The sequence below is a fragment of the Nerophis ophidion genome, linkage group LG09 (genome assembly GCF_033978795.1).
Source record: "Nerophis ophidion isolate RoL-2023_Sa linkage group LG09, RoL_Noph_v1.0, whole genome shotgun sequence".
NCBI classification, from domain to species: Eukaryota; Metazoa; Chordata; class Actinopteri; order Syngnathiformes; family Syngnathidae; genus Nerophis; species Nerophis ophidion.
This window is the reverse complement of record NC_084619.1, coordinates 17,547,216-17,562,825: the sequence shown is the minus strand read 5'-3', so window position 1 is coordinate 17,562,825 and position 15,610 is coordinate 17,547,216. Positions and strand designations below refer to the sequence as shown.

Here is a 15,610-nt window from a genome sequence, read left to right as displayed (position 1 = left end):
CAAGGGGAGCAATGCTCCAGCAGCGAAGTCATTATTTCTCCACCATCCTCTCTCATCTATGGAATACATTAACTTCAGAGTATATTGTCTTAGCCTGAGTGCCTTCATGCTTGTTTTTTAAAGGCTTGTAGGCAATTAGAAGTAAGTGATAGAAGACGATACTGGGAAGAGTCCCCGGCCCCACACACGGAGGTTTGCGAGACGGCACAAAACAAGCTCCCCGACCCCGAGGGGCTTTTTGCCTGAGAAAAGAGGCGAGGCTTCTGTAATGCTCGTCGTCGCTGTTCATTGACAACATATGAAAACAACCGAGATGCCACCATTTCGTGCACTGAATGACTTGCTTAAAATAGACGGATGGGTTTCCTGGTGTAGACGTCTGTTCTAGTTAGAGCTGGAAAAATGAATGACGGATGCAATACCTTGAAAGTAAAAGTAAAATGTGCATCCCTGTAGACGCCTGTCTTGAAATTACAGTGAAAATTATTGGTATGTTGAAAATTAAAGGTCATCCAAGCTCTCTACCTGATTTAAAGGCCTACTGAAATGAGATTTGCTTATTTAAACGGGGATAGCAGGTCAATTCTGTGTCATACTTGATCATTTCGCGATATTGCCATAGTTTTGCTGAAAGGATTTAGTAGAGAACATCGACAATAAAGTTCGCAACTTTTGGTCGCTAATAAAAAAGCCTTGTTTTTACCGGAAGTTGGAGATGATGACGATGAACTCCTTAATATTTGCACCTGGCTCGCCGACAACAAGCTATCCATACACTTAGGTAAAACTGAATCCATCCTATTTGGGTCCCATATCAACCTTAAGAAAGTCAATGACTTCACTATAAAAGTGGGTGACATTGTTATCACCAGGAAAGATGAGATCACCTACCTAGGTTCCATTCTAGAAACTAATCTTTCCTGTGATAAAATGGCAACCAAGGTAATCAAAAAGGTTAACCAAAGAACGAGATTCTTCGACAGAATCTCCAACTCTGGTCAACAAAAGCACCTTGAGGATTCTAGCGGGAACTCTCATTCAACCCGTTTTCGATTACGCTTGCACCTCCTGGTACCCCAGCACCTCCAAACCCCTCAAATCTAGACTCCAAACATCCCAGCATAAGCTAGTCCGGTTACTTTTAGACCTCCACCCCAGATCACCCACTTCTACAAAGTGGGCGGGCTCAGGGTGGAGGACAGAGTAAAACAACTTGCACTGAGCCTAGTCTATAAAATCCGCTACACCTCCCTGATACAGAAGTACATGTCAAACTACTTCCTTACGTAAATGACCGCCATAACCACAACACCAGGGGGAGCTCCACAATCGACGTTAAACCCAGATTTCGATCTAACAAAGGTCTTAACTCATTCTCTTTCTATGCCACATCAATGTGGAATGCACTCCCAACAGGTATAAAAGTAAGTGCAGCTCTATCCTCCTTCAAAACCGCTCTAAGACAACACCTCCAGGCAACTTCAACCTTTTACTAATACCCTCCTCCATTCACATCCCATCTCCCCGGATTATAAACAACCTAATGTAAATAATTAAATGTACTTCTAATGTTTTTACTGTACTTGTTCTCATGCTATCTGAACTCACTATGTTCTCTGCTGGCTGTACATATCCTACTAAGTAAGACCTACACTGTTTCAATGTCCACATTTCTCTGTTGATGCAATTGTTGATGACTGAAGTACTGATATCAACCAAAGCTCCTCATCCCACCCCCCGGATTGTAAATAATGTAAATAATTCAATGTATATACAATGATGATTAACCTGTGTGATGACTGTATTATGCTGATAGTATATATTTGTACCATGAATTGATTAACGTGGACCCCGACTTAAACAAGTTAAAAGACTTATTCGGGTCTTACCATTTAGTGGTCAATTGTACGGAATATGTACTGAACTGTGCAATCTACTAATAAAAGTATCAATCAATCAAAAAAAAAATGTCAGAAGGGTGAGGGCTCCACACATCCTCACATTGTTTATAATGGGGGCCTCCAGCAGCAAGAGCTATTCGGACCAAGAAAACGACAATTTCCCCATTAATTTGAGCGAGGATGAGAGATTTGTGGATGATGATATTGATAGCAAAGGACTAGAAAAAAAATAAAAATAAAAATAAAGTTTAAAACGTAAAACAAATTACTTTAGTATGATTAAACACATGTTGGTGACTCAGTCTCTGTGCTATTTTGCAGATATAGCAGCAAAAATAAGGTTGCATGGTGCCAACACGTAATATATTGAATACAAGAAGAAAGTCACATTGTAGGTGTGACTTTCTTTTTGTATTATATATATTCAATAATATTCTCTCATGTTTTGGCCATATGTAAACTGTATCAGATTTCTTCATGTCTATGTGAAAACTGCAATCCCCAAATTTTTCAAATCTGACACAATCCTCTTTCATATGTGGACATAAACCCCAGGCAATGGCAGTCTGAGTGGTGCAGTCATCAAAAAGTGACAAACTGTCATGTTATGATATTTAAAACCTGTAGTTTTTTTGGGTACACTGACATACCACACTGACAAAACTTAACCTTTTGTTACTATAACAATCTACAAGGTTGATATACTTGGCCTCTCTTTCTTCCCCTCAATGTATCGACTTTCTTTTGTATTTTAAGTTATTATTGCATATTTGTATTGTTGCATTAGAACAATTGTATCGTTGATAATAGAGGCAGTTACTGTTATTATTCATTATCCATAGTGCTATTTCTATTAGTATTTGTATTGCACCATTTTTATGTTCATTGCAATGTCTGTATTATTTATTTCACTAACTGCTTCTTTGCTATCACTTTTACCATCATAATTGTACATATCCAATTTGCTGATGTTGTTGTTGTTGTTGTTATTGTTAGTGTTGTGTTTGCTATTGTTGTTGTCTCTCTGTCTTATACCCCTATTGTACCCGCAACTTACCCCTCTGTCTTTCTGTTTTTCTCTTTCCATCCCCTCCTGCTCCAACCCGGCTGCACCAAATAATAACATAAATACATTTAATTAAGTCAAATACAAATAAGGTAACAAGAGAAGTATCCCACACTTCTCTTTTGTAAAGTACATTTGTACAGTAGATATGGGCACCTACATCAACTGTATGAGTAGCTGGACAGGACAAAAAATTAAAACCATGTTACTAGTTTTCTTCCTGTCATTTTGGTCGCTCTGTTTTTTTATTTGTTTTGTGGACATTACTGGGCTTGATGAGGGGGCTAAGCTAGGAGTGACACTGAGACCGATCATGCAGTTTGGCCTTCTTACCGTAAGCAGTGTTCTGACCTTAGTTGGCGTGGATGGTTGCTTAGATTGTCTGACCGTCTTGTCCTGATTTTTGCATGTATTATTAGGCATATTTTTACTTCTGGCTCCCTCGTTTCTGTTTTGTTTTGTTTCCAATTTGTGCGACACATTTTTTTTGTTACATTTTTCCAAGCAGTGCTGCTTTGCTTTTTGTTGTGGACTTTAATTTCCAGCGTTTATCGCCTTTGTGTTTTATTAAGCCTTAGTTTCACTTTCTGTTAACGACCGCATTTTTTTGCAACCTATTTGCCTTGCATCTTCAGTTCTTGCAAACGTCATAATTCTTCATAAAAATAGGCGGTCACAAAAGAAATTATGGCTGAATGAGCAGAAAACAGGCGAAAAGAACATTTTTAAAAGTCCCGTCCCTCAACTCCTGGTTCTGATTACTCGCCCTCAAAACACACATCAACGCAACCACAGCCAAAACTCAGAAACTGTTGACTCCACTTGCACAGAATCCTTAAAATGAGACTTACTAGAATTGGAGCCAAGATTAGTTCCGTAAATACACTACAGTGCTAGCGTTATGTGCACGTGGGAGCCACGTCAAAATCCTATTTTGTTTACATAGGAAATGTATTTTATGATTTGGAATGCGAAAGACTTCAAGTAAAGATCGGATTTAACACAAAATACAATAAAGTAACAAAGTACAAATGTTGCATGCATGTATCTCCAACATGCTCTACTCCCTTTCTGCTAATCCCCAAGACCTTCAATAAAGGTATAAGTGATTTTAAATGCTCACTTCTCACTCTCATTTGTCATTTAGATTGTATCTCACATTGTTTTATGCTGGTAAAACAATAATTATTCCCCATAAACTATCGTTTTTTGTTAATGTTGTTGGGTGTTTGGAATAGATTATTTATTCAGGGAAAAATTGTTTCTGTTTTCATACGTTTCGGTTTTTAAATGACTTTTTTAGAACGGATTAGTAACGGAAACTTGTCTATTTGCAAGTGACTAATATCCAATATAACTGAGTTTACAACACATTTACAGCTTACAACCTCCTCGGTGGCATTGTGGTTAGAGTGTCCGCCCTGAGATCGGTCGGTCGCGAGTCATACCAAAGACTATAAAAATGGAACCCGTTACCTCCCATTACTCAGCATCAAGGGTTGGAATTGGGGTTTGAATCACCAAATTTTTACCGAGTGTGGCAAAAGGTGCTGCTCACCATACTTGCCAACCCTCCCGGATTTTCCGGGAGACTCACGAAATTCAGCGCCTCTCCCGAAAACCTCCCGGGACAAATTTTCTCCCGAAAATCTCCCGAAATTCAGACGGAGCTGGAGGCCACGCCCACTCCAGCTCCATGAGAACCTGACTCAATGTTGTGACCCTCTTAAACAGGACAATACTGCCATCTACTGTACATAGAATAGAATGTCTGTTCTGAAGCCCACAGTAAAGAGACGTAACTTCATCACGCCGCCTGGTTATTGACTCCGACCCAATATATTACAGCGTCGAGGAGCAAAATGAAGAAATACACTTGCAAGTTCCAGAACGATTGGAAACAAGAATTTCACTTTATCCAGGAGAGTTCAAAGGGGAAGGGGTATGTTGCCTGTAAATTTCATAGAACAGACTTCTCCATTGAACACGGCGGCCGAACAGATATACTCAGCCATGAACGGTCAGCGAAGCACAAAGCGTCCGCAGCGCAGCATCGTTCACAACCCAGTATTATGGCCCACCTCGCAAATTGGAGACCCGATGGTGTATCTTATGCTGAGACAAAGATGGCTATGCTGATAGCTGAAAGCAACATCCCGTTCTCATTTGCGGATGTTTACAACAAATCCGTGAAGGATGTTCCTGGATTTGGAGATCGTTCGCCAATACGCAAATGGCAGAACAAAAGTTACTCAAATAGTGAAAGGTAATTGTTGTTGTTGTTGTTTTTTTTAGCAAGCACAGTACAGTTAGTAGAACAACTGTGTTTTTATTACTGTGTATTTGATAGGTGCCGTCGGAAATTCAACTATTTATTTTATTTATATATATAATAAAATAAGAATTCACCTAAAGTCAAGTATTTCATACATATATATATTTATATGAAATATATATGAAATACTCGAGTTGGTGAATTATACGCCACCCTTCTTAACCACGTCCCCCCACCCCCCCACACCCCCCACCTCCCGAAATCCGAGGTCTCAAGGTTGGCAAGTATGCTGCTCACTGCTCCCCTCACCTTCCCGGCTCCCCTCACCTTCCCGGGGGTGAAGATGGGGATGGGTCAAAAGCAGAGGACACATTTCACCACACCTCGTCTGTGTTTGTGACAATCGTTGGGACTTTAACTTCCACATTCCAACCATATTCAACTGTCTGTTCTTCAAGATATTTTGGATTTACCACAAAAATACACTTTACCCAACAATTTCATTGGCATCTATCTGAGAATAACTTTTCTTTTTACAATGGCTTGACCTATATCCTAAGTGGGCTACACAGAGGGGAAAATAACATCTAAATTACGGCACATAAATCATGCAGTCTAACTCCAGTCATTTTTACGATGTGGACTCCATTTAATAGATGTGAGGATATCAACAAGATATTTTTCAATTAAACCAGATACGCATCTTGGGAAATTATCTTAATTGCATTCACCAAACAAGTAATGATGGACGTCGTGATTATAGTTAGCATCCAGTCCATCTTGAACGGGTAATGTCACTGTGGAGATTCATCTTTTAAGCATTTGGATTGCGAGTTTTTTTTTAATCGTGCGCGGACAAAGTGGTTTATTCCCGTCTCAGATTTGCTTATGAAAACCGTACATCTTTGGGCTGAAGACACTGAAGAGAGTTTTCATACAGCGGCGGGCCAAGAAGACTGAAGCAGGATTAGAAACGGAGTCCTTTGCCACGCCATATGAGCAACAGTGATGAGCCTGAGGAGAGCGATCATTGTACGTTTGATGGTTCACCGACTTCATTGTCATTGTCTTTATCAGCAGCTGAGAGGGAGAGACGGGGGAGCCATCACAATTCCGTTGAGGTGCATTTAAATCATCGTCCTCGCATATTACACGGAATGTTTCTTCTTAGAAAAAAGTGTGAGGGGTGATTGTGTGTCCTTCAAGGTCCGATGGGTTTCCTGTCATCGTGAAATGGAAGTCAGAGATTAGGTGAGGGAGGAAGGGAGGGCGTGAGAGGGTGTGCAAACCAAAATATGGAATAATCCCACTTTATACTCTACAGCTGAATATATTCTCCTCCTCTGCAAGAGAAGTTGAAGTAACACGAGGAAAAAAAAAAAAAGGGAGCGCCCTTGGGAATCAGCCCTGACAATGACAATGACAATCGGAGAGAATGCATTATAATGCTTCGTATATACTGAACACTTAGCTGCGGAGCTATTTCATATGGAAACACCCAAGTGTATCAAACAAGTCGATTAATAAAATACATGAACATGACATTCAGTCTGGTTGCGCCTCCGTTGAGCATCATGAAATCTCAATTCTCTCCTCATTCCCTCTAATGAAATGCAAAGCCTCCAAAATATTGTGTGCTAATAAATAAATAATTACGGGTAGGCATCCGTGGTGACTGCTGATGCGAGAGGAGACGGGATTCTCACAACCCACTGCCCCTGCCTGTAGAACACGCCTTATCAACAGTTTCTCCCTGTCAACACGGCGTAACACAGGAATCTGCTGTAAACTGCAGGAGCTCTCCTACCCGTTTAACACACCAAGACGTCACCTTTGCCCGTGCACCAGAGTGCACAGTGGAAATGGAAACTATGGAACCCTTTTTTCAATGCCAATTAAGATCGTTTTACAGTAGGAAGGGGATTCATTTGGCCCCATTCGTCACGGTTTATCTGACACATGAAATGTGACAAATTGGGGGCAGCCATGCCAGCAGTTTGAGGTTTCGTAGTTTCAATTCCAGCTACCGCCACCCTAGCCACTGCCGTTGTGTCCTTGTGCAAGACACTTTACCAACCTGCTCCCAGTGACAACCACACCGGTTTAAATGTAGAGAATGGGTTTCCCTATGTGAAGCGCTTTGAGTCTCGGGAGAAAAAGCGCTATATAAATATAATTCACTTCACTTCCCTATCCACTTCAGCCGCCTGACGGCAGGGGTGTTTTCAATTTCATCTTTGACCACAGCGTCAGTTGCTATGAAGCGTGGCGCTTTTCATCCTTTTCAGCAGACTGCATTGCAAAATTATTAACCCTGCATCTTCATCTCACATTAGATCCACCCAGGAATGGGTCCATATGAAGCCCTTCCCTTCTGTACACCGGAAAAGGTAAAATACACCACAAATGAGACATTCTAGTGTTAGAAAAGTAAGTACAACTCTCACTTATGCCTGGGGCGATAACATATTATATATATACATATACACACACACACACTATATATATATATATATATATATATATATGTGTATATATATATATATATATATATATATGTCTTGATTGGATTATCCAGAGAATAGTGCTCGATACCGTGGTAGAGCGCAATATGTAGGTGTGGGAAAAAAAATCACAAGACTACTTCATCTCTACAGAACTGTTTCATGAGGGGTTCCCTCAATCATCAGGAGATTTTTGATCTATATATACATATGTATATATATATATATATATATATACATATGTATATATATATATATATATATATATACATATGTATATATATATATATATATATATACATATATATACATATATATATATATATATATATATATATATATATATATATATATATATATATATATATATATATATATATATATATATATATATATATATATATATATATATATATATATATGGGGCTTTACGGTGGCAGAGGGGTTAGTGCGTCTGCCTCACAATACGAAGTTCCTGCAGTCCTGGGTTCAAATCCAGGCTCGGGATCTTTCTGTGTGGAGTTTGCATGTTCTCCCCGTGAATGCGTGGGTTCCCTCCGGGTACTCCGGCTTCCTCCCACCTCCAAAGACATGCACCTGGGGATAGGTTGATTGGCAACACTAAATTGGCCCTAGTGTGTGAATGTGAGTGTGAATGTTGTCTGTCTATCTATGTTGGCCCTGCGATGAGGTGGCGACTTGTCCAGGGTGTACCCTGCCTTCCGCCCGATTGTAGCTGAGATAGGCGCCAGAGCCCCCCGCGACCCCGAAAGGGAATAAGCGATAGAAGATGGATGGATGGATATATATATATATATATATATATATATATATATATATATATATATATATATATATATATACAAACATATATACACATACATTCATAAACATATAAATACATATACTGTTTATATACATATATACACACATATATATATGTGTGCATATATATATATATATATATATACATATATATATATATATATATATAAACATATATACACGTACATTCATGAACATATAAATACATATACTGTTTATATACATATATATATATATATATAAATATATATATATATATATATACATATATATATATATATATATATATATATATATATATATACATATATATACATATATACACACATACATATACATATATATGTACAAAACCACCTTTCCATGTGTTGGGAAATTGTGTTAGATGTAAATATAAACGGAATACAATGATTTACAAATCCTTTTCAACCCATATTCAATTGAATGTACTACAAAGAAAATATATTTGATGTTCAAACTCATAAACTTTATATATTTTTTTGCAAATAATAACTAACTTATAATTTCATGGCTGCAACACGTGCCGAAGTAGTTTGTAAAGGGCATGTTCACCACTGTGTTACATCACATTTTCTTTTAACAACACTCAATTAATTTATCCGTGTTATCTGTATTGAAACCGAAATATTCCCACAATGGAACATCTGGCTTTGCAAATATCTTTTTTACTCTGTGTTTTTCTACTATTTCTCACTAAAACTAGAGAGGCTATGATGGTGCATTCTCAGTTCACCAAGACAAAAGTTCTGGAAGACTGACGAGAGGATTCCCTCGGTTCATTAAATCCTGCTGTTGAATAAACGTTCTGAGAGTGATGAACAGAGTAAAACCCCTTACGCCCTGTTGAAAGGGAGAGACGAAATTAGGAAATGGTAATAGAAATGTATCAATTTCATTATCAGCCATGACTACCTTCACATTTTTATCCATCCATCCATCCGTTTTTATGACATTGCTTGTAATGGTCTAACGCACTATAGCCTTTTACAGTTCAGTGTGTATATTTGTAATGCATTGCAATGGTTGCAAAAAAAAATGAATAAACAATCATGTGATTTAATCATATTTTCCACTACCTAAAAAACGGTCCTTGTCAATTAACTGCAAGATGCTTTACACATCCTGAATTGCAGCAATACGTTAGCCCAGGGGTCCGCAACCCAAAATGATGAAAGAGCCATATTGGACCAAAAGTATCAAAACAATTGTCTGGAGCTGCAAATAAATTAAAAGCCTTACATAAATGTTATAATGAAGGCAACACATGATCTACAGTAAGTGCATATGATAGCTATAGTAGCCTACTTTCAAAATGACTATGTGTCGATGGCTGAAGCAAATCTTAGTTGACAGAAATGTTCAAATTTAATATGTATTCTACAAATGTTTACAACATTGGAAAACATTAGTACAGCAGAGGCTTTTCAGAGGGTGATATAACTCCTGGAAGTTACTGGTTTAGAAAGGCCAAAAGTATAGATGGTTGTTTTCAAGTTAAAGTAAAAAGAAAGGCAAGCTTCTTCTAATGTATTTATTACAATCTTTGCAAGCTAGGTAACGTTTGCGATGGTCTATAAGGGCACACAAACAACTATTAAAAATACAGCCACTATTACATACAGATAATATGAGACATGCAAATATAAATTAAGTACACAAAGTCCACAGGTAAATGAAATTAAATGAGCTCAAATGTACCTACAAACGAGGCATAATGATTCAATATGGCCAAACAGCTAGCCTGCATAGCATGTTAGCATCGGTTAGCTTTCAATCACGCATTGGCCAAATATGCCTGATTCGTACTCCGACAAGTCAATAACAACAACAAAGCCTTCACACATTAAAGGTTTGGTGGACAAAATGAGACAAAGAAGGAGTGGCACAAAACACGTCTTTCTGTGGCTGCGTCGGAGAATGTTGTACGTGTAAACAAACAATGCCTTAGTTACATAAATCACAGTACGAAAAACAATTGTAACTGCCAAGAAAGAGTGGACCTAAAGATGTGCCTTGAAGATGAATTCTTAGTTAATTAACATACTAATTCATTCCAAATAGATAACAATACCGTTATTTATTTGCATTTCTCTCCATCGTCTAGTAACAGCGTTCAATGATTAATAGCAAAAAATTAATATCCCTAATGAATGTCAATAGCACAAAACTGACCAGTAAAATAAATGTCACCGTTTTTTCTAGTCCTTTCTGTTTACTTCTCCACTTGGTCTGCTTTTGCTTTGATTTTATTTAGCTGGTCCAAATGTGTCACTTTTAAACAGTTTTTGCGATACATCAAATTCATTAAACTGAAGCCTCTTTAATAATCTGCACTTGATGCTTGAACCGTAGCACAAATATCCACAAATTGTGAGAATTTATTTTCCTTAGCTCATCACCTCAGAGTGCTGCAGCCACCATATCTGAAAATGTGCTGATTGTTTAGAAGTTTTTGATTCCTGCTGTACTTTGAATTCACTGTTAATGGCATTCATATGTGGGTGATGGAGAATAACCTCATAATTATTTTCCAATATGTATCGTACATGGATCCATACTCCAAATTAATGTCTGAGCTCAGTGCTTTAAAGGCCTACTGAAACCCACTACTACCGACCACACAGTCTGATAGTTTATATATCAATGATGAAATATTAACATTGCAACACATGCCAATACGGCCTTTTTAGTTTACTAAATTGCAATTTTAAATTTCCCGCGAGTTTCTTGTTGAAAACGTCGTGTGACGTGAGGGACTGTATGGAAATATTAGCGCTGCACCAAACACGGCTAAAAGTCGTCTCTGGTCATGGCGAAATTACACAGTATTTTGGACATCTGTGTTGCTGAGTCTTTTGCAATTTGTTCATTTAATAATGGAGACTATAAAGAACAATGCTGTTGGTGGAAATCGGTGGATTGCAGCTGTCTTTAGCACCAAGACACAGCCGGTGTTTCTTTGTTTGTTTTGAAGCAGAGCGGTCAAGCGAACATGTTTTCTCTACGTCAACCAGCATGTTTTTGGATGGGGAAATTGTGATCTTACCGGAGAAATCATTGGATTATTTGTCGTCCTGCAGCAGCTGTTTAAAAGGCAGCTGTGAGCTTGGTTCCTCGGCTTCTCTCTGAGACACTTCGTGTTCACCGCAGCCATCTGACCTCGAGGTATGTCTTTACAATCTTTAAAATCTCCCTATTAAAACAATAAGCAGATAAGGGATCTTCCAGAATTATCCTAGTAAATGTGTCTAATTACATTTGAAACGCTCACACTGCCGCCGCTTTTTTTTTTCTTCTAGTCCTTCACTATCAATATCCTAATTCACAAATCTTTCATCCTCGCTCAAATTAATGGGGAAATTGTCGCTTTCTCGGTCCGAATTGTTCTTACTGATGGTGGCTTCCATTAAAAACAATGTGAATATGTGTGGAGCCCTGCAACTCGTGACGTCACGCGCACATACTTCCGGTAAAGGCAGGGCTTTTCTATGAGCGACCAAAAGTTGCGAACTTCATCATCGATGTTCTCTACTAAATCCTTTCAGCAAAAATATGGCAATATCGCGAAATGATCAAGTATGACACATAGAATGGACCTGCTATCCCCGTTTAAATAAGAAAATCTCATTTCAGTAGGCCTTTAATGTCAAATGCAGACCACTCGTTCAATTCATCCTCTGGAAAACAACCTTTAGAGAGATCACAGAGCTCGCAGATAACAAGAGTGATCTCCCTTGTATTCTGCAGCTGATGAAAAATTTGCTTCATAAGTCCGACACAACATACAAACCTACAAAACAAGTCAACATGTGCAGCACGTGCAGCACGTACGTATGTTGATTTGAAATATATGGCTATGGCATCAATTGGTTGCGTAAATAAACACGTGTTGTAAACTGCATTGTTTCATTGGTAGCTGCACTGGTCATAATTAATATATGTGTTTATTTTTTATAGTTTTAGATGAGTTTCAATTTAAGATATACAGTGCGTGTCAGACGTGGAAGCAGTGCACAATTGCACACGCATGCACCTTAGATGGAACATTGGGTATGACTTACAAAATACCTCAGGCTTCTGTACAAAAGGGAGTAGTGTTGTCCCGATAACAATATTTTGGTACAGGTTTTTAGAGGCGGTATAGTACCGAATATGATTAATTAGTATCGCGGAAACTATACACAACAGGTTTACCGTCCAACCCTACTTCAAATATAGCTGGAGTCTGCCACAAACTCACAACGCATACTTCGACATTCACACCTGCAGTTACGATGTGTTAACCCACTGTGGCTCTAATAATGCCATCCATGAAAACCATCATATGACCAATGACAAACAAAACCCATTCTGCCAGTTTGGTGTTGGTTATTAGGTCGTCCTGGGCATGACGTTAAATTAGAGGCTCCTCTATGGGGTCTTGGGGCACTAGGAGGTTAACCCCTTTACTAGTGTTACCCCAGGTGGCCCTTGGCAAAGACCTAGTGCCTGACTGCCCCCTAGCCAGGGATACGGTGAAGACCTCAACGGCAGAGCAAGTGCAAGACGGTAGATTTAAGAATTACCACAACGGCTGCAGCAGAAAACGGTACCCAGTCATCTTGGACTCCATGTCACTGGACCCTGACTCGATTCCGTCAAGGATCGTGTGGTGACTGTCTGTGCACCAATCTCCACCCGTTAAATTAAGTCCCAGACAGGTATCGTCCATAAAGGAATACACCCTTACCAGGAGGATCGTCATACTCGTTCGAATGACCGCCAATGATGATTTAGGTTGTTAACATGTTTTCCTACTTACGATGTGCAGTTTCAAGAAGTCTCCAAGACCAGAGGAGCTATCCACTCTTACAAGGACAGCATCCTTCAGATGGGTGCTGAAGCCAATGGCGAGACGATCTGCCCTCGTGCTGGGCCGGTCATTTGGCGGCCATGTGTATGTGATCAGTCCACCGTCTCGCCCGAATATGTACGTCGTTCCAGCTGGAGAAACAAACGGGAGGAAAACAGACACAATAAGTTAATAAGGTAAAGTTTTTCTTCCCCCTCTGTGATGTTGAGAAAAGATTTCCTATCTGTGAATTGGACTGTGGGCCGCTTTATTCATAATGCTCAGCTGTAGTGCTACTGGAGGCAAAAGATGCATCTGAATGCAAGCGAGTGTGAAGTCATGTCTCCGTTGCCCAAGTAACCGGCGTGTACCGCCATGTCTCTCGCACTTCATTAGCAGCCTCAAAGGCGGCTCCATTATTGACCGACTTGTCCAATTATGCCTTTTGGTGACCTCTGTGCCAGCAATTTCCTGAATACCTGAATTACATTGTTGTCTTTGGGAGTGCATCAACGCGACCTGTAAAATTGTGGAGCCATTATAATTAACTCGCTATTTAGTGCCAGAGGCCCCCACGGCGTGAAGCCAATGATAGTTGGCATTGATCACTTATCAAATAATGAAGGCAGTGGTCAGTTGTAAGTGGTCTTTAGAAAAATATGAGGGACAATACATTGCAAGGGAGTTGGATGTTTAAGAGCATCACATATGCAGAGTGCTAAAACTAAAATAAATGTTTTACTTTGATCCAAACCTTTCACGATACATTAGCGACCTGATCTTCTAAGATGCCAACCAATACTCTCAAGATATGTGATCCAGACGCAATACAATGTATATTGCAATACTTTGTTTTATGCCACCCCTTAACTCCAACAGCGATACAATTAATTTTATAATGTTATCATATCATTGCTGAATATACGGTATGTGCAATTTTTTTTTTCTATGACAGTCTAAATATGTTGAGACAAAATACTTTCTCTCCCAGCCATTTGTGCATAACTGTGCCAGTTTGTGCGAACGTTCAAGGCGTGCAAAATATGAACACAAAACAATGGCTGTAGAACAGATTTACTCCTAAAAAAAACACATTGTGAATACTAAAGGATTATTTTTGCATCTCTTTCTCCCAGTATTGTGGACATTTTTGATAATCAGCCTATGCATGAAGACAGACACGCTAAATAGATTGCACTCTCTACTTTGCTCATTTAAGTGATGCACTTAAGATGAGACGAACTGGTGAAATATGATATTATATTTACTATCTACTGGACAGCATTGGAGTGGACACTGTAGTGACTGCGGGCGAGGCTCAACTTCCAAGTGGGCGTGGTCTGTTCAGTTCTCACTTAATGACTGTGTGAATGTGAGCGTGAATAGTTGACTGACTCTACAGTGTAAGTACTGTTTTTTAGTGATCCATTGTGAAGTGAAGTGAAGTGAATTATATTTATATAGCGCTTTTTCTCTAGTGACTCAAAGCGCTTTACATAGTGAAACCCAATATCTAAGTTACATTTAAACCAGTGTGGGTGGCACTGGGAGCCGGTGGGTAAAGTATCTTGCCCAAGGACACAACGGCAGTAACTAGGATGGCGGAAGCGGGGATCGAACCTGCTGCAACACTCAAGTTGCTGGCACGGCCACTCTACCAACCGAGCCCAAAGTTACCTGTGACCCAGGATAAGGAGGCTAAGCAGAAAAAAAAAGACGAATAGAGACTGTAGTGATTTTGTTTTTCTCATGAGTTTCAGCACATTTTAGAATGCCCAATTTTAGCCTTCTGAGATCACCCATAGAATCCTGAAGGTCATTTCAAATTGCATTGTCTGTGTTTTAGTAGCATCGTCATCCAAAGAAAAAGCATCTTCATCCTGTATCGCATTATTCTCGTAAAAGAAATTGATGCCTGTCAGATAAATTGTCGCAGGGTTGAAGCAATACAACTAAAGCGGTCAGTCTGCATACGTTTCTAATTGATGAGAATATGAGAAAAGAATGGACACAATTTAAAAGACTCAAGTCAAACGTGATCCCGGAAATCCGGAACACCCTTGAGGGGAGAAGGACGGAGTCAGAAAGCATGTAATAACGGAGAAAGAAGAGCAGACGATAGAAAAAGAAAGCCGGTGACTATCCTACTTTGAGTCCTCTTCTACTGATGTTTTTTTCGAGATGCTT

At 39.2% G+C, this 15,610-nt stretch overlaps 1 protein-coding gene across 25 annotated transcripts in view; it reads right to left on the bottom strand.

Annotated features, from left to right (window-relative positions):
- Positions 1 to 15,610, bottom strand: part of nrxn1a (neurexin 1a) — a 775,979-nt gene that overhangs the window by 233,657 nt on the left and 526,712 nt on the right. For all 25 annotated transcript variants that reach the window (XM_061910433.1, XM_061910435.1, XM_061910444.1 and 22 more), the window contains one exon: positions 13,394 to 13,575. In XM_061910433.1, coding sequence (XP_061766417.1) covers positions 13,394 to 13,575 — 182 coding nt within the window. The remainder of the gene's footprint in view (positions 1 to 13,393; positions 13,576 to 15,610) is intronic.